The 19,518-nt window shown below is 40.8% G+C and overlaps 2 protein-coding genes across 6 annotated transcripts in view; one reads left to right on the top strand and one right to left on the bottom strand.

Annotated features, from left to right (window-relative positions):
* The window catches only part of LOC109910927 (zinc finger protein 277-like), a 37,600-nt gene extending 20,271 nt beyond the window's left edge, over window positions 1–17,329 (bottom strand). Inside the window, exons 1-4 of the mRNA XM_048607900.1 lie at window positions 17,131–17,329; window positions 12,440–12,641; window positions 3,422–3,510; window positions 3,102–3,184 (exon numbers count right to left, since the gene is read on the bottom strand). Coding sequence (XP_048463857.1) covers window positions 3,102–3,184; window positions 3,422–3,510; window positions 12,440–12,641; window positions 17,131–17,185 — 429 coding nt within the window. The 5' untranslated portion in view covers window positions 17,186–17,329. The remainder of the gene's footprint in view (window positions 1–3,101; window positions 3,185–3,421; window positions 3,511–12,439; window positions 12,642–17,130) is intronic.
* A 396-nt stretch (window positions 17,330–17,725) lies between these two features.
* The window catches only part of LOC109917580 (dedicator of cytokinesis protein 4), a 410,977-nt gene continuing 409,184 nt past the window's right edge, over window positions 17,726–19,518 (top strand). For 4 of the 5 annotated variants that reach the window (XM_048607674.1, XM_048607672.1, XM_048607673.1 and 1 more), the window contains exon 1: window positions 17,726–17,870. In XM_048607674.1, the coding sequence (XP_048463631.1) occupies window positions 17,834–17,870 (37 nt within the window). In that variant the 5' untranslated portion in view covers window positions 17,726–17,833. Of the gene's footprint in view, window positions 17,871–18,638; window positions 18,705–19,518 lie in introns of those variants that run through there. The other variant, XM_048607671.1, reaches the window with a different exon arrangement.

Here is a 19,518-nt window from a genome sequence, read left to right as displayed (position 1 = left end):
CTCACACTCAACAACTTCTCTTTCAATTCCTCCCACTTCCTACAGACCAAGGGGGTAGCCATGGGTACCCGCATGGGCCCAAGCTACGCCTGCCTCTTTGTAGGTTACGTGGAACAATCCCTCTTCCGTACCTACACCGGCCCTAAACCCCACCTCTTCCTCCGTTACATTGATGACTGTATCGGCACCGCCTCGTGCTCCCACGAGGAGCTCGAATAGTTCATACACTTCACTAACACCTTCCACCCCAACCTTAAGTTTACCTGGACCATCTCTAACACCTCTCTCCCCTTCCTGGACCTCTCTGTCTCCATATCGGGCAACCACCGAGAAACCGATATTCATTTCAAGCCCACCGACTCCCACAGCTACCTAGAATACTCCTCTTCCCACCCACCTTCCTGCAAAAATGCTATCCCCTATTCCCAATTCCTTCGCCTCCGCCGCATCTGCTCCCAGGATGAGGCATTCCACTCCTGTACATCTCAGTTGTCCTCGTTTTTCAAGGACTGTAACTTCCCCTCCTCGGTGGTCGAGAACGCCCTCAACCGTGTCTCCCACATCTCCCGCACCTCATCCCTCACACCCCGTCCACGCAATAAAAACCAAAAAAGAATCCCCCTCGTCCTCACGTACCACCCCACCAACCTCCGGATCCAACGCATCATCCTCCGACACTTCCGCCATCTGCAATCCGACCCCACCACCAAAGACATCTTTCCCTCCCCACCCTTATCTGCTTTCCGGAGGGACAACTCTCTCCGTGACTCCCTTGTCCGCTCCACACTCCCCTCCAGCTCCACCACACCCGGCACTTTTCCCTGCAACCGCAGGAAGTGCTACACCTGCCTCCATACCTCCTCCCTCACCCCATCCCAGGCCCCAAGAAGACTTTCCACATCAAGCAGATGTTCACCTGCACATCTGCCAATGTGGTATACTGCATCCGCTGTACCCGGTGTGGCTTCCTCTACATCGGGGAAACCAAGCGGAGACTCGGGGACCGCTTTGCAGAACACCTACGCTCGGTTCGCAACAAACAACTGCACCTCCCAGTCGCGAACCATTTCAACTCCCTCTCCCATTCCTGAGACGACATGTCCATCCTGGGCCTCCTGCAGTGCCACAACGATGCCACCCGAAGGTTGCAGGAACAGCAACTCATATTCCGCTTGGGAACCCTGCAGCCCAATGGTATCAATGTGGATTTCACAAGTTTCAAAATCTCCCCTCCCCCCACCGCATCTCAAAACCAGTCCAGCTCGTCCCTGCCTCCCTAACCTGTTCTTCCTCCCACCTATCCCCTCCTCCCACCTCAAGCCGCACCTCCATCTCCTACCGACCAACCTCATCCCGCCCCCTTGACCTGTCCGTCCTCCCTGGACTGACCTATCCCCTTCCTAACTCCCTACCTATACTCACCTTTCCTGGCTCCATCCCCGCCTCTTCGACCTGTTTGTTTCCTCTCCACCTATCCTCTCCTCTATCCCTCTTCTATCCGCCTCCCACTCTCTCCCTATTTATTTCAAAACCCCCTTCCCCTCCCCCTTTTCTGATGAAGGGTCTCGGCCCGAAACGTCAGCCTCTCTGCTCCTATGATGCTGCTTGGCCTGCTGTGTTCATCCAGCCCTGCACCTTGTTGTCTGGTAAGAATTAATAGGTCCTTTTCAAATTGGCAGGCAGCAACTAGTGGGGAGCCACAGGGATTGGCGCTGGGACCCCAGCTATTCACAATATATATTAATGATTTGGATGAGAGAACAAAATGTAACATCTCCAAGTTTGCAGATGATACTAACTTGGGTGGGAGGGTGACGTGTGAGACGAGAATGCAGAGATCCTTCAGCATAATCTCGACAGGTTGGGTGAGTTGGCAAATCAATGGCAGATGCAGTATGATTTGGATAAATGTGAGGTTATTCACTTGGGAAGCAAAAACAAGAAAGCAGACTACTACCTGAATGGCTGTAAAATGGGAGAGGGGAATGTGCAGTGGGACCTGGGCATCATTGTGCACCAGTTGCTGAAGGTAAGCATGCAGGTGCAGCAGGCAGTAAAGAAGGCAAATGGTATGTTGGCCTTCATTGCAAGAGGTTTAGAGTACAGGAGCAGGGATGTGTTCCTGCAGTTGTACAGTGCCTTGGTGAGACCACACCTGGAATACTGTGTGCAATTTTGGTCTTCTTTTCTGAGGAAGGATGCTCTTGCTCTCGAGGGAGCGCAGTGAAGGTTTGCCAGGCTGATTCCAGGCATGGCAGGGCTGACGTATGATGAGAGATTGACTAGATTGGGATTGTTTATGCGAGAGTTTAGATGAATGAAGGGGGATCTAACAGAGGTTTATAAAATTCTAACAGGACTGGACAGGGAGGATGTTACCGATGGTGAGTGTGTCCAGAACCAGGGGTCACAGTATGAGGATTCGGGCTAGACGATTTAGGATGGAGATGAGGAGACATTTCTTCACCCAAAGGACGCTGAGTCTGTGGAATTCATTACCACAGGAAATAGTTGATGTCAAAACATTGAATGTATTCAAGAGGCAACTAGATATAGCACTTGGAGTGAATAGGATCAAAGGTTACGGGGAGAAAGCAGGGATTAGGCTATTGAGTTGGACGATCAGCCAGGATCGAGAAGAATGGCGGAGCAGGCTCGAAGGGCCGAATGGCCTCCTCCTGCTCCTATCTCCTATGTTTCTATCACATCATGTCTACTGATGTCAAGACATGAGAAATAGAACAGCCAGCTCCAATACTGGCCAATTCTATCAAGCAGGTTTGCACAGGACAAGTTCAAGTTCAACAACAAGCGAATGATACGGAAAAATATTTTGGAATTTTTGGGTAAAAGTCATGTGATTTTTGTGAGAGATCAACTTTTACTCAAGTAAGCTCCATAAAAGATTTTATATAGACTGCCATCACCAGAAGATAGTCAAACTGTACATCTTAAATCCAGAATTAATGGTTGGTTTATAGCAAGATCTATTAATTTCTTTGTCAACATGCCAGAGTAGGTCAATTAGACCTTTTGTTTTGATTGTTTATGCTCATTTATCTTTCTTTCATTCTGACTGATGAATTACCACAATTACTTACTAGTCTTTTTTGCTGAAGCTGCTCTCTAAGCACTCTGTCTTCAGGTAAAACATCACAGAGAAGGTAATATTCCACTTGGTTCTCTATCAAAATAACAATACTTTCAGTTGTCAGTATTTGGAAACACGTTTTAAGATTTCATCACACCATGCCTTTTTAATTGCTCTATTGTACAATGAATTTCCAATTTTAAACTTGCAATCTATTTTTAAGTGCATGAAAATATATTCAAAAATCACAAACTTGCAATAAAGCATTAATTAGAAAGCATTAATAAGCAAGAATAGTTCTTTCATATTTTTTATATCTGACATTGTTACCTTCAGGACCTTGGGCATTAGTTCTTATTACTGTACAAAAATCTGTTATTGGTTGCTCAATAAACCTTTTCTTCCAATACAAAATGTACCTAAAACAAATCAAAAATAAAAAAAAGTCACTTTCATTGAATACTTATTTTTGTCCTTCCAAAAATCTTAAAAACTAATTTGGAAACGAGAAAATCCTGTGCAGTTCAGCTGACTAATAAGTTAAAAGCTGATCAGACTCAAGGTACGAGAGCCTTTTTGATCATTCTGAAAAACTGCCAATAACTCAAATTAACTAAACTTTGAAGGCTACTATCTCAACTGATTTTGGTTATGTGGTGGTATACTAAGCAATACATAATTTTATATTTCAAGTCCTGCTTGAATCTGTCTGCATTCAGTTTTAGTCTCATTTTCCATTTAAATATTATTTTCAGATTTAAATGTTTTTGTTCACATTAAATTCATTAGACATGTTTACTTATTACTGGTTGTATAGTAGTTGTTTTAAGTAAAATGAACTTGTGGTTACAATTCAAGATAGCCAGATAATGAGGGGTAGAACTGGAACTTAGCCCTTTTGACTTGAAAGCTTTTATTTGCAAAAGATATTGATTAGAGAATGTGTTGATTGGATTGGACTTGCACAGTTTCAGTCTGCTCATATTAGGTAAAAGTGATCATCATATTTTAAGGTTTATATAATAATGAAGAAAACCAAGGAACAATCTTAAGTAGAGCTTCTAAATTGGAAGAAGGCTAACTTCAGAAGGATGGGATTGGAAAGGGTGGGGGATTGGAAATCTAGTTAGGGTAAAATAAAACCAAAGACTGACAGGAAAAGAACTAATGAAACAATGTGTGATCCTCAAGGAGGAAATGTTTCATATCTAGGCTAGTTATATTCCATCAAGGGTGAAAGAGAGGAGCCAGGGAAATAGAGAATATAATGAAATGTTTAAAAAAAAAGGCCAAATACAATAATTTGAGAAGGGAGGTGAAGAGCAAATTAAAACTGTCAAACAGAAAAATTGAGAATAGAACGTCAGTGAACAAAAATTTTGTACTGACAAGTAAGCAGTAAACAGCTAGAAAAGGCAGGTGGAGGACTACTGGGGACAAAGGTGGTGATATATACTTTAAGAAAGAAGGTAAAACTACAATAGGTCATACCTAATGAACACCATTATGATTCTGGATGTGACAAACAATTTATGGAGACACCAATAACAATCCTTTTTCTTTAAGGAAGACAAATTTTGAAATCCAAGCACTTACTAATGGAGTTACAAGAGTTCACAGTTTTGAAGAAAGAAACTACCATTACAATTCCAAAATAGAAATCTTGACAGGCAAACTATGGAGCACATCAAATAGCAGACGCAGTCAAGACAGATCCCATGGATTTCTCAGCAGCCCACCCAGACATTAGACTATCAAATCTTATCAAAACTTCAACTCCCTTAGAAGAAATTAAAATTCTTCACTTTTGAAGATCTAAGCTTGACATTCCCTCAAAGCTGGGCTCAATGACTGTTCACATCCTGGTCATTCAATATTTTCTTGAGACTGCATTCCATTAAATTTCCAAGACACTTTTGCAAATAGCCTGACTAAATTGCACAATGTCTGGACTTCTCCAAACTTCAATATTCTCAGCTGTCAAGCAAATTTTGGTTTCCTTCTTTTCCACTCTCACCTCACAGAGTGCCTGGGAATTGAATGAACTCTCAGCTCCTTGAAGCAAGTTACAGAATGTTAGTTTTTTTGGCTGCTCCTCTCTCCCCAGCATAGAGCCAGCACCCTCCTCCATCTTTCCTGTTTCTCAGGACTTCTCCCAATATCTGACTGCCTGGAGACTGCTAACAGCGGACATTTTTGGTATTAGCCTCTGATGTGCTCCTTTTTTTCACCAAAAGGAAAGGAGGATTAATGTAAAGCACATGACGAGCGGTGACTGCTTGCTTTGTTGTGGATCCCTGCTTGCTGTTTCAACAATGCCTTGTTTGGTGAGCTAAACAAAAAAAAACAAAGAGCTGTGATGCTGGCATATCAGAAGTAAAAACAGAAATGCTGGAAAAACTCAGCAAGTCTGGCAGTATCTGTGAAGAAAAAGCAGAATTAACATTTTGGGCCTAGTGTCTGTTCCCCTGAGCAATTCTGAAGGGTCACTAGACTCGAAATGTTAATTCTGCTTTCTCTCCACAGATGCTGCCAGACCTGCTGAGTTTTTCCAGCATTTCTATTTTTGTTTGATTTGGAGAGATTCCGTTTTATCTGGCTCAGTTGGAAGAAAACCTGCTATGAATGAACTGCACAGCTGATCTGTCTCATCTTAAAAGAGAAAATCCTCTTGCTGGGTTCAGGGAGAAATCCTTTGGTTATTTTGAAGAATAAATTGGTTAAAAAAAAAAATCTCAAGTTTGTGGTCCTTGAGCAACCTGTGCATGCAAGACTTCAAACGTATCCATGCATGAATAGTGACTTGTCCACATGCACAAGAATGCTCAAGAAATACAGACTTCGGTACATTCTACACTGTCCTTTTGCTTTCACGAATAGCCACTGGTCTAGGTGTGTGTTTTTATTTTGGAAAGCCAATCTACGCAAAGATTTTTTTTCCTCTTTTCTTGAAGAGGATGTGTATTTGAGATATTCAGAAGGATAAGCATTTATGATTGCATAATACTGACCATACATTCACAGAACAACTTCTTTTTGATATTAAAACAATCATCGTTTTCGTTCAGAAACCTGGTTGATGGATCTTGTTTTAATACCCGACGTTGATGCGGTACTTAATTGGTCTTCTTTGTAACCAGTAAAACTGTTTGTATTTCATGTTGCAACCTATATAGTGGCACAATGACGACAGTGCAACTCCTCTAACTTCAGTTGTAAAAGTGTAAGGACATTTTTGGCAATTCCTGTCAGCCTAACATCATTTTTGGTTAATATTTTTGGCATAACAGGGACAACATCACAGGAACCTGGAGAAGTGAGAGTTAATTAAGACCCTGCATGGATTTGTAAAAGGTAGATCGTGCTTAAATAACTTAAATTGATTTTTTTTGATGAAGGAACAGCAAAGTTTGATGCAAGCCCAGTATGAGGACCACCGCTTTGTAGATATGACTAGGATTTTGGAGTAGAGAGTGTAATTTCAAAATATACGATGATATCATATTTTAAGTGCAGCAAACAGGATAATACCAATAGACAGCAACAGGGCATTGAGGAAGGAGAGTGTATAAATATGTGGCAGACGGTTTCATACAGAAGTGTGATGTGTGCCATTTTGGAAGAGGAGGAGACAGGCAATGAGACTTAATGGCACAATTATAAAGAACATATGGGGCAGAAGAACTAGTTTCAAGAGATCAAGGCATTCTTTCATATAAAAAGAAATCTAATGCTAAATTCAATGTTATCCTATCAAACTGAAGGTTTAGGACAATGCTGAAAAACTAAAAGTGTTGTAAATACTTCGCAGGTCAGTGATCAAGAACAGGATTTTCCATTTAAAAAATTCAAGGTCAACAGCTTCCAATTTCAAGATGCAGTAGATCAGGCAGCAGTTTCAGGTGTGTACACACATATATGCGTTTATGGAATGAGCTGCCAGAGGAAGTGGTACAATTACAACATTTAAAAGACATTTGGACACGTACATGAAGAGCAAAGGTTTAAAGGATACGGATTAGTTTAGTTTGGTAAACCTGGTTGAAACAGACAAGTTGGACCGAAGGATTTGTTTCCGTGCTGTATGACTCTTCAACGCTATATAGTTGAATGTAGACATCTGGAAGCTGTGGTCCAAATTATACTGCTCCTCCACAAGCTAGGTTAATTGAATCCCAACGATGTACTCAGTATCAAAATCAAAATCAAAAAAAAAAAGTGTAAAATAGAATGGCACTTACTAAATACAACAGAAAAGGGTTAGAATTGATGGATTTGGGGTATAAGTGAATTTTTATTATTGTGATCAATAACATTTAGTGTCAAATAAGTTCCATGGCACTTATGGAATCTGATTATTCAAGAGTTTAATTAGTTTAACGTTGAAATGATTATCTTTCTTATTTCCATTATTTATCCCTGCTTTTCCATCCCAATGTTTAAATTGTTTCTTATACACAATTACAATCTAGTTTACAATTACAATTTGTACCTCATACTTTTAGATTTAAGCCCTGCATATTAAGTGAGGATTATTCAGTCTGATTCGTTGCCAAGACCTCTTTTGCACAGCTCACAAGAGATACAAATACCCTGTAGGAGGATACTGCATCGAATAAGACACATGATTATACAAAGTCTTAGCTCAAAAATCTGGACAAACTCTGTGGGTAGCTATCATCATATTGAGTCATTTCTTCAACGCTGATTACAAAATTGGGTTCCACAAGCAGTTTCTGGCAATACGTTCTTTATGAGATAATTAATTCAGGAAGCATGTCAATCTGAGTTTCCAGAATAAACTTAGTTCAAATAATTGGATGACAATCATGCTGGATGAGTCAGATGTAGAGTAAACCTGAATGGATAAAATATATGCTATAGGTTCAATATATTATACTTTAAAAAAAAACACTAAATGATGAATTGAAATTCAGAATATAGGAAGTTTTGTTTGAAATTTGTTTTCCCCTTCCTGTTCAATCTAAGTGGGCCAACCAGTGATGGACTGGAAAGACAAACACATTAACAGTATGATAAATGCTCAATATGAGTTGTGCGCCAAGGTGCAAAGTTTTATATGTGTGCAGTAAAAAGACCAATACTGAGATACATATGAAGGGAGGCTGTAAGCAAGTGTTATCGTATTTGTAAACCCAGATCATACTACTATTTCAGATACAGCTCCTTTTATTGCTAATTTTAAGTCCCACCTCTACTCAACCTGTTCAGATTATCAGAATTATTTCACTACAAAGGTGCTTGTACATGTTACTGTCAGTTAAATCAATTTGTACAAGTGTGAATGCTATAAACTGAGATTATATTTAAAAAAGTTGCCTTTAAAAAGGTGTTAAACAGTTTTGCATCAGGCACATAAAAAGACCTGATGTAATTAGCAATTCTTATCTGCAAATCAGAAGTCAGTAGATACTATAGATCAATAATTTAAGACAACCTTGTACAGGTAATGGAAATGTGATGATTGAACGTTCTTGTGTGGTGGATCAAATTTTACACATTACGGCTGAAACCTAAGTGCATTTTCTCTAGGATTCAAGTTATCTCAGGCTAAAAGGTACGATCATGGGAAACTCCTCGAAACAATAAAACTTTATTTAGGACCAGCATGTAACCTCTTTGTGTTTATTATTGTCACATTTTAACTATCTGCATGCCAAGGGTTAAGAGAATAAGTTCCAAATCCGTCTTGAAAGTAATTCCTCTTGTAGTTATTTTGTCTTGTATATTTTTAAGCTATCATACGAATTATGCTAACCAGCCAATAAGATGTTCATTCGAGAGAAACACCACTGTTCAAATGAACCAGTACACTGAAACAGACTAGAACATTTTCATTTGGATTAAAGTAGTGTCTTAACCCAGCAGGAAGTCACAATGCAATAATCTTGACTTCTTGACATAAGCACAGTGTTGTGTACGATTACACTGTTTTAACGAATCCAAAAATATGGAACAGTTTTGAGTCATTGAGGCTGTTGTTTGCAAGTACATTGCACAACACCATGACTTAAACTCTCAAATATGTGGCTAAAAGACAACATCGTATTTGGTTTTAAGAAAAAGGTTTTTAAAAACTAAATTAATTCCAGCATATAGTAGCTCACCAATATAGGATTAGCACCTTCAATGTTTCTAACCCTCAGCGCATACTTAAACATTATTACATGCCTCCACTCCTATTTTCTACATTTTGAAGTTAAATGGCACATATCAACATTCTGCACCACCTTGTGGTGAAACTATTTAGAAAAATTCTCAGCTTAATCATTTTTATTTATGAAACATTCATAGAATTGCTTGCCCCATTGCAAATAGGTTAGGTCTTAACTTTTATTAGAAAGGAATGTAGACAATTATTAAACTTTTATAGCATAGTTTCCAATTTAAAACCACACAAAAAGTGTCTGAAATGGAAAAAAAGTGATTAAAAATTAATCACTGCAATGAGTACAGCTGATTGTTTGAATTTCAGAAATATCATAAACACATTGAAATAGCAAGAAATTGGACCAGATATTTTACAACTTTCTTGAAATATTAGGCACTGGTAACCAGGGAACGAAGAACAGAAGAATGCTGTTCCAGAACTTTGGGTGGATACTTATTCACAGATGTGACTGCTTTAACCAGGGATCCAATATGTAACCCTACCGTCTCCCAGTCACATTGCTGCAACTTCTACACTAGTATTAGCTAAAGATGCTTCTCCCTTTCAGGTCATGCAAACTGATTGGCCCACTTATTACTCAGACTATCCTTGAAAGCAAAGGTAACCTCTAGATTTTAAAAACAAAACTTCCATCAACTGTGACCTTTCCTTCCCTTCAACAAATGCAAGGAGCTCAATCAATCTTTCGTCATTAGGACTGAGACCACTAGAACAGCTTCCCCTGCTTCTTCTCCTTTCCCACCACATCCATCCCACCCAAAAATTCTTTCCTTGCATCATTCTCTAGTTTTATTTCCACCTATTTTCATATTCCCACTTTGCTCATGGAATGTACATACATTCAATCACATTCTGCTAAACTGCTGACAATCCAACTTCCCTTATTACCTAGACAACAAGGTGCAGGGCTAGATGAACACAGCAGGCCAAGCAGCATCATAGGAGCAGAGAGGCTGACGTTTCGGGCCTAGACCCTTCATCAGAAAAGGGGGAGGGGAAGGGGGTTCTGAAATAAATAGGGAGAGAGTGGGAGGCGGATAGAAGAGGGATAGAGGAGAGGATAGGTGGAGAGGAAACAAACAGGTCGAAGAGGCGGGGATGGAGCCAGTAAAGGTGAGTGTAGGTAGGGAGTTAGGAAGAGGATAGGTCAGTCCAGGGAGGACGGACAGGTCAAGGGGGCGGGATGAGGTTGGAGGAGGGGATAGGTGGGAGGAAGAACAGGTTAGGGAGGCAGGGACGAGCTGGACTGGTTTTGGGATGCGGTAGGGGAGGGGAGATTTTGAAACTTGAAGTTTCTCTCGGATTCTCCAGCATCTGCAGTTCCTACTATCCCTTATTACCTAACCTGCTTCTAGCCCTCCTCCTCTGCCCTGCTTCTCACTCACCATTCTAGCTAACATTGTAAATTGTTCCTTTTCCTCAGAATCTGTCCTCTAACCTTTAAAATCACGGTCATCACCTTGTTTTTCCAGACAATATCTCCTTTGGCCTTGCTCTTCTTTCCCACAAGTTCAGATATCTCCTCAGTCAAGGTTCCTCCTTTTTCATCTTACTGAAATGCCCTGAATCATGTCACCATTGACATGGTTTGTGAAGTTGGTGCACTATCCTTGTGAACCTCTCTGGATACTTTGGCATAGCTGAGCATACCCCACCAACTGCCGTCCTTTAATTATCAGGCATTCCTCACTTGGTTCCATCAGTAATGGGTTTTCTTCCTATACCCACTTAACTACCTTTGAAGTTCTCACGATTAATCTTTGGCTTCATTTACATGCTGGCCATTGACATTTCCAAACGTATGATTCCAAGTGCATTTGAAAACATTCAGCTTTATCACTCCAGTTTCTTTTCAATACGTACTCTGCTTCGCCTGTCAAATTACAAGTTTGACATCCAATATCAAATGAACTGCAAATTCCTCCACTCAAACATGGTGGAAGTATGAAGCCACCACTGGCCCCTTCACAAACTCTATATCTATATCACCAATTCCATCCCCTTCTCTGGCTATAACCTCAGGATGGAACAGATGGTTTGTAACTTCAGTATCCCAAGATCCTGAATCTATCTTACAAAGATTACATTATTTTCACCCTCAGGTTTCTATCACATATCACCTCTGTGCTTGCTGATCTACATTTGAGGCACAGGGAGTGGCAGCTAATGTAAAATTCTCAACCAGATGTTAAAATTCCTCCATGGCCATGATCCCTCTCTACCATTGTAAACTGCTCCAGCCTGATAATCAAGGCCACCTCACCTCAGAGCTCTGCATTCCTCTAACTCTGGTCTCTTGTGCATCCACAAAATAGGGATCTAAACCTTCCTACAGCACAATATATAATGGATAGATGTACTGGAGACAGGGAGGAGAAAATCTGACAGATGAAATGTCTCCCAATTTTGTTTCCCGTAGTAGGTTAGTGATTGTGACATAAAGGTTATGCAATAGTTTAAAATATTTGACGGGATTTGAACTGCATTGCTTATCCTGCTACATAATAGATCCAAGAAGGCAGATACTAAAATGCGTTAACTTACAATTTATTTTACAAGTGTTTTCCTTTCCTGTCAATTAAAAACTATCAGAAGAGGAAAATGTGAGCATGCAGTACATTAACCACTGTTGTATCAACTTCTGGATAGCACAAATATATAACGAAATTGTCCACATGTACCATTGCACTGCTCCTCCACAAACATAGTTAGGGGTTTTGAAAATTGTTTTTCATATACATAAATCTTTATGCGTATCATGTAAATTAAAAACAGAGGCCAGCTCAATACAGGTCCTTATGTCAGCAGAGAGCAACTTTACTGGCATAGAGGCATTTTGAGGACATTTTAATGAACCTTGATTCTGTTTACTTCTTTAGGTTCAATTCCTTACTCTAAATGCATCCAGTTTGGGTTCCTTGTGGTCTTTAGTGATCTATACAAAGATTGACACTTGTACAAAGAACCTTACAGATTGTCAATTCACATTTTTTCTTTTATGTTTCAGCAGCAAGTGAACGCTATAGTTTTGTAATTTGCAATATGTTTGAGATAAAGTTTTAAATCTCAAACTCTATTAAATACACAACAATGGCCTTGACCCAGCATCATACAAAGAGAGATTGAGGCCAAGAATAAATTGTAAATCATCAAACCTCTTGAAATCAACAATGAGCTTCACATCAGCTATCACCAGCTTATGTTCAACAATCATATGTCTGAGCAGGTTTTCTTGATCTTCTGCAGGATAACCAACTTCACAAAATATGCAAGGTAATGTCAGGGAAGTGAATCCATCAGAATTGCAACATGGAGACTCTGGCAAGGAGAGGGGCTCCAATATCCAGTCTTTTTTTCCTGAAAACAATATGAAATCCACTACATTAGTTAAGTAAATAACACTTTCAATCAGCAGCCTTCCAATTCTTTACAATGCTTTCTGCCAGAAAGAAAAATTTGCAACATTTCGGATCATGTGGATTCAGTCCCACTATTGGAGCTGTGAAATGCACGTGCGCATCAAGACCTAGGATGAATACTGACTCCTGCTTCAAGTGACAAGAACGGCTTTAAGTCAGTGCCACCATATATGCTTTAGAACTGTTCTTTTTTATTCATAAGCCACAATATGGACTGCCTCTTGAATATGGCAAGTTTGAAGTTCTCTTCGCCACTCTGATTAGGAACGTTTTGCATACTGAGTTTGTTGACTGGCTCGCCGAGCTGGCTTGTTCTTGTTTAGACATTTTGTCAAAATGCTAGGTGACATAACCAATGGAGCCTCCGATGAAGCGATGTTATTCTACTCCGCTTGGAATTTATACCGCCTGGTCCATTATAGTGAGTAGTGTCACTTCTGGTTTTGATCTGTATGGGTTTGTATATGGGGTCCAATTCTATATGTTTGTTGATTGCATTACGGGTGGAGAACCACGCCCCTAGGAATTCCCGTGCGTGTCTATGTTTGGCTTGGGCTACAACGGTTACCTTATCCCAGAAAAACTGATGGCCTTCGTTGTCTAAGTGTACCGATATTAAGGAGAGTTTGTCGTGCCGTTTTGCTGCTAGTTGATGTTCATGTATTCTGATAGCTAGGTTCCTTCAGGTCTGTCCAATGTAATGTTTGTGGCAGTCATTGCATGGTATTTTGTAAACCACGTTGGTTCCGCATGTTGTGGGAATAGGGTCTTTAATCCTTGAGTGTTTGTTGTAGCATGGCTTTGGGCTTGTGGGCTACCATGATTCCAAGTGGTCTTAGGAGTCTCGTTGTCAGTTTGGTCTTGATGGAGGGCAGTGTGGCCAGTCTGTTAGGGCGTACTGTGTCCTCTTGTTGTCTATTTAGTAGGCATCTGCGGATGAAGTTGAGGATATCCATTTATAGCGAGGATTTTGTATAGGTGCTCTTCCTCTTTCCTGCGTAGTAGTGGAGTTCTGCAGTGTGTCCTGGCCTGTTTAAATAGTGTACGAACGCAGCTTTGTTTGTGGACGTTGGAGTGGTTGCTGTGGAAGTTGAGGATTTGGTCAATGTGGGCTGCTCTTCTGTATACTGAGGTTTGGAATTCCCCGTTGGTCATATGCTCAACTTTAACATCCAGAAACTGAAGTTGATTGTTGGTTCTTCTTCCCTTGTGAATTTAATCCCTGCGAATATGCTGTTGATGAGGTGGTGGGTCTCTTCTAATTTGTTTGCGTTGTTGTAGCAAAACCGCACGACAAACTCTCCTTAATATTGGTACACTTAGACAACGAAGGCCATCAGTTTAACTGGGATAAGGTAACCATAGTAGCCCAAGCCAAACATAGACACGCACGGGAATTCCTACAGGCATGGTTTTCCACCTGTAATGCAATCAACAAACGTATAGAATTGGACCCCATTTACAAACTCATACAAATCAAAACCGGAAATGACACAACTCACTATCATGGACCAGACAGCATAAATTCCAAGCGGAATAGAATAACATCGCTTCATCGGAGGCTCTATTGAAGATGTCACCTAGCATGGTGACGAAACATCTGAACGAGAACAAGTCAGCTCGGTGAGTAAGTCAACAACCTCACCCACAACCCGAGCTACAGATCTCTGCCAAAACTTTAAATTTTCCATACTCGAAGAATGAATAAATTTATCTCATGAAGAGAAATTTTGGTATTTGGATTATTAGTTTTTAAGTTATACCAGATAAAAGAGTGAATGTGAACACTGTGTGCTTTTGGAAAGTTGGAATTTCTCCACAGCTAGTACATTGTAGTAACTCAATTAGAAGTTGCTGAAATGTATATTATTGGGTGGGTGGTTGTGTGTGTAAATGTTATTTTCTATCACCTCTCTCTCCTTTTTCTTACACTATCAATTTAAACAACAATCAAGATAAACCAATGAAACTACCAAATGGAAAATAGGTCTAATCACTCACTAAAATACTAGCAATCGGGTAAGGACAAGAGGAGGATTTTGTCTTTGAAAAAAGTCTAGAGGAAAAAGGCAGGTAATTGGAATTTGAGGAAGTAGCTCTAGTTAAGAGCTATCGTTAGAAGATGACAGAATAAATTCCTAAAAATGCTGATTTTTATAACTAAAAGGCTCTGGATAACTTTGTATACTCCTTCCTCTTCTGAAGAGGTGACCTTATAGAGGTTTATAAAATCATGAGGGACCTAGAAAATGTGAATAGCAAACATCTTTTCCTTAGGGTAGGAGAGTTCAAAACTAGAGGACATAGTTTTAAGGTGAAAAGAGAAAGATTTAAAAGGGACCTGAGGGGCAACATTTTCACACAGTGTGGTTTGAATGTGGAACAAGCTGCTAGAGGAAGTGGTAGATGCAGGTACAGTTTTAACATTTAAAAGATATTTAGACAGGTATATGAATAGGAAAGATTTAGAGAGATATGGGTTTAGAGCAGGTGGAACTTGAACTCGGGCCTCCTGGCTTAGAGTTAGGGACACTATCCCCATTCCATGGAGGACAAACCCTGACTTCATGTTACAATTAGATTTCCAGTGCATGTCATGTGATTGCAATCAAAGCAGTAGGCCTGTCTATCGCCTAACATTCATAAACCAAGACACTCAAGACAACCAGTGCAACGTACAGCTGGATGATCAAATTTAGCACAGACCAGGGAACGGGATTGCATCACATCTGTTTTGATCTGTATGACACACATCCCCACTGAATGGTCAGACATACTAACATTTACAAAATAAATGTGCTTGTGCAGAACTGAACTTAAACATCAATAGAAAACAAAAATAAGGACTTTCTCAAATCCATTGACATGAACTGTGCTACATGAATATAGAATTAGAATTAGATTTTATTGACACATGTACTCAAGTATAGGAATACATGAGTACAGGCAAAAGTAGGGATCATTTTGATATCCAGTCATTTATTCACTTTGTCAGTACTAATTCCAATCTTTTTGGGAATAAATTACTCTCAAAGGTTCCAGAAGGGTCATTCAGTAAAACCTATGCTAGTTATCTCAATCAAGTGCTGCATGTTTAAATTCAAAATAGCTTATTGAAAAAAAACACGAATTAGGAAATCCATTCTTTGCACAGCATAAAAAACAACTTTAGATTTTTCACCCTGAGGGTGATGATTCTGATCAATTTCAACCTAGTTGACTTCTAATTTAATTTGTGGAACAATCTGGAGCTCTAGAATATCCCTCTTCCTTCCTCTCTTTGCAATGAGCTCTACACAAACATATCCTTCGTAGCCAACATTCACTTCTTTTCAGAGACTCTTGTCATGGCAGCGAGACTGACCATGCATGTCAAGTGCACTGACAGACAAAAAAGTGCTCTAATTGCACAACGGTCATTCTCCTACCTCTGAACCAGGAGACCTGCCTACTCCAGAGCTATTTAATAACATCTCTGAACAGGTGATTAGAAAAAATGTATCAGGAGTTCCAATTCCCAGTTACACTATATAACATTTCATTCTTTCAATTCTGACTGTGCTATGATCATTGATTGGATCAATGGCTGATACACAAACTGACTGGGAACAAAATGGGAAAAGTTCTACAGGACAATAGACAAATTACAAGTGCAGTTTAAAATTAGCCTGACACAAAAGCAAATGATGAGCTGTAACAACACCAGATGGGTAACAGGTACCAAGTAATGAAACATATACAAAACGTATATTTTGAAATGCAGTCAATATTCCCAACCATAGACAAACTGACAGATATTGTTTTATCGAATCAGAGATAGTAGGAACTGCAGATGCTGGAGAATCCGAGACAACAAGGTGCAGGGCTGGATGAACACAGCAGGCCAAGCAGCATCATAGGAGCATATTATTTTATGTCAGGCACACAGGAAATGCTGTAACTTTTAGAATTATTAGTTCTAGAAAAGTGTGGATACTCATTTGTTGAATATAATCAACAGAGACGTTAATAAATATTCGGATTCTAAGAAAATTATGTGATATGGGGATAGTGCAACAAACTGAGTTACATCAACCAAATTGCAATGAATTGCAAAACAGCCCCTAAAAACCAAAAAAAATCTACTCCTGCTTCTATTCCTAATACTCTCTATGACACGGAAATATTCTCTGAATACCAAATGATCCTGACAAGTAATCGCCCTGAACTGGAGGACATGCATCTGTAGCCGTCCATGACAATCCCTCATAGATAACAAGGTGTAGAGCTGGATGAACACAGCAGGCCAAGCAGCATCAGAGGAGCAGGAAGGCTGACGTTTCGGGCCTAGACCCTTCTTCAGAAAATCCCTCAGTTGGGCTATGACGCTCCACACATTCACCTATATTTACATCGCAGTCCTCTGTACTTTGGGGAAAGTCGGTCACCTTGGTCTGCCACAGGCGAGTCCACCACGTTTGCGTGGAGTGAACCTCGTTTCATTTTAAACGTGTAACTTCTGTTGGTTTAGGAAGACTCAGTTTCCAGCGTGACCTTTTCCCCCAGTACCGAATGTCGCCATAATGGCGTTGATTAATACATAATAAACACACCCAGAACGAGGAATCACTGAAAATATTTATGATAGGAGTGCCCACCTTCGCCAGCTGCAATCCCCATCACCGCCATCGTATCCCCAACCCCAAAGCTCACCCATGGACAGTGGCGGGGGCGGGGCCTCCGACCAGAAACCATAACAACTGCATCGCAACCAATCGCCGCACGACAGGTAGTGACGTCTGGGGGAACCTCGGCCAGTCTTTCTGATGTGTTTGTAGTCTTGGGCTCCGCCTCCAGTCAGGGCCAGGTGACCGTTGAGGACTCCGTCTCCCACAAGACACCGCGCAGCTGCTTTGGGGGGGTGGGGAGGGAAGAACCTTTCCACGGGACTATATTTCCCATAACACCACGCGGGCGTGATCTGCTGCCCAGACTACAACTCCCAGCAACCTTCGCGGCCACCCGGACTCCTACCCGTCCAGAGGCTGAACAATGGTCCCGCGGAAAAACTGCTCAATAACTAGGGCGCGCTAGGAGACAAGTTTTATTGTTGGGCAAAACATATACACTTATCGTATATCTGTGTCGACAATGTGGATACCGACAGACAATGAAAAATATGGTGTGGGTGAGTGAATTGCTGTGCTTTCTGTGCATTCTTGTCTTGCCCCTTTCTTTTTATTCAATGAGTTGGTCTGGTGCCAGTGTCGCTGCAGAGAGCAAAGGGAGATGTTTAAGAAAAATCTGTGGAGAACTGATCCGACCACCATAATAATGTTACCGCTTCCATAACGGTACGAGCTGTTATCCCCGCTGGCAGAAAGCAGCAGGTCTCGCTGCAAAATAGCCTTTCTTTTCACTTTCCCTTTGCTTGTTCGCTTCGGAAATGCCCTTGTTGATAAAGAGAGGGAGAAACGTAGGATGTCCTTCTTGCTTTGTGGTCTCGTTATCTTTCCCGTTTAGCATTCCCCACACCTTTCTGAAACATTCGCACCCTGATTTGTCTTTCTCTGCCTTTGTGTTGCTTTGCTTCATTGCTTCTGCCTATACGATATTTGCACCTGATAATCACTATTTATGTCTTTCCTTGATTAAAAACCAGTAAGCCTGTTTCTTATTAGGGTAGACAAAGCTTGAGAGTGTGCCTAGCTACATATCTATGGAATAACGCCCTGAAGTGACATAATCCATCCGTTTATATTGGCTGAGCCTTCAATTTGCTCTTTGTGATTTGGTTGTATGATCAGAGTTGTGTAAAGTTGAGCAAGCGATAAATGATACTGCGCTGATCGATAAACGAATGGGATAAGCTGACCTGAAACATTCCTTCCATTTAATTATTAAAAATAGATCAAACGCGCTTCCAAAAGGACGGGGAACTATTTGGTTTTTAATTTGGTGTAACAACAAAGCAGTGCAATCTGGATGTTACCTCCGCCGCTCAGCGGGACAACGGTTCAATGTAAGACTGATATGAAAACCGCTTCATTTTTACACAGCGGGTGACGGGCTTCAAGAAAACAAAAACATGTGAGATATGAGACGGCATTTAACCCCATCTGACAATTTCAATAACACTCCTTGTATTAATGCCGTTGCAGGCATTATTAAAGTCAGTCCCCAGGCAAGTGTTGGGGAAGGTGAAATGTTTATGTGTCAGCATGTTTATTCTTGATTCTTTGTGAATGGAGCTCCACAATGAGTAAGAGAGTTGGTTAATACCCAGATCGCACAGATGTCCTTCACTTTGCCTAAATATGTCGTTTTTTAAAAAAAAAATTCCGCTGACTAAATGTTGACCTCGTCCGCCTTTAGAAGAAATGATCTTGCTGGGGCACATCTGGATTTCTCCCTCCGATCAATGGTTATTGAAGTTTCCGCTTCCCACTGTAATTTAGCCAAAGCTGTGCTGTGCTGCAAGTCTCTGGGATTTAAACAGGACGGACTGCAGCTTTTCATCTGCTCACGCTCCGAGTAGATCCGCTGGATTTGGAGCGTGGGACTGGCTTAGCTTCTAATGTCAACTCTGCGGGATCGTTAAATCTCTGCAGCAGTGAGCGAGGCCAGGATCTCAATCCATGTTTTAGTCAGTCGAGAGGACGTGGACTCGCAAGTTCCTTGTCCTACTGCGGTTAGTTGGTCACATGAAATGTTGTTTTAGAAACATCATGCTCTTGAACTCTTTGCGGACTTTGTATTATAGAGTCAATATATTTGGCTGGCGATAGGTACCAGTCTGTCTCGCCTTGTAACAAGTTGATTTTATGGGAGAATCT

This window comes from Rhincodon typus, chromosome 18, assembly GCF_021869965.1.
Source record: "Rhincodon typus isolate 14 chromosome 18, sRhiTyp1.1, whole genome shotgun sequence".
Lineage (NCBI taxonomy): Eukaryota > Metazoa > Chordata > Chondrichthyes > Orectolobiformes > Rhincodontidae > Rhincodon > Rhincodon typus.
This window is presented reverse-complemented; position numbering and strand designations above follow the sequence as displayed.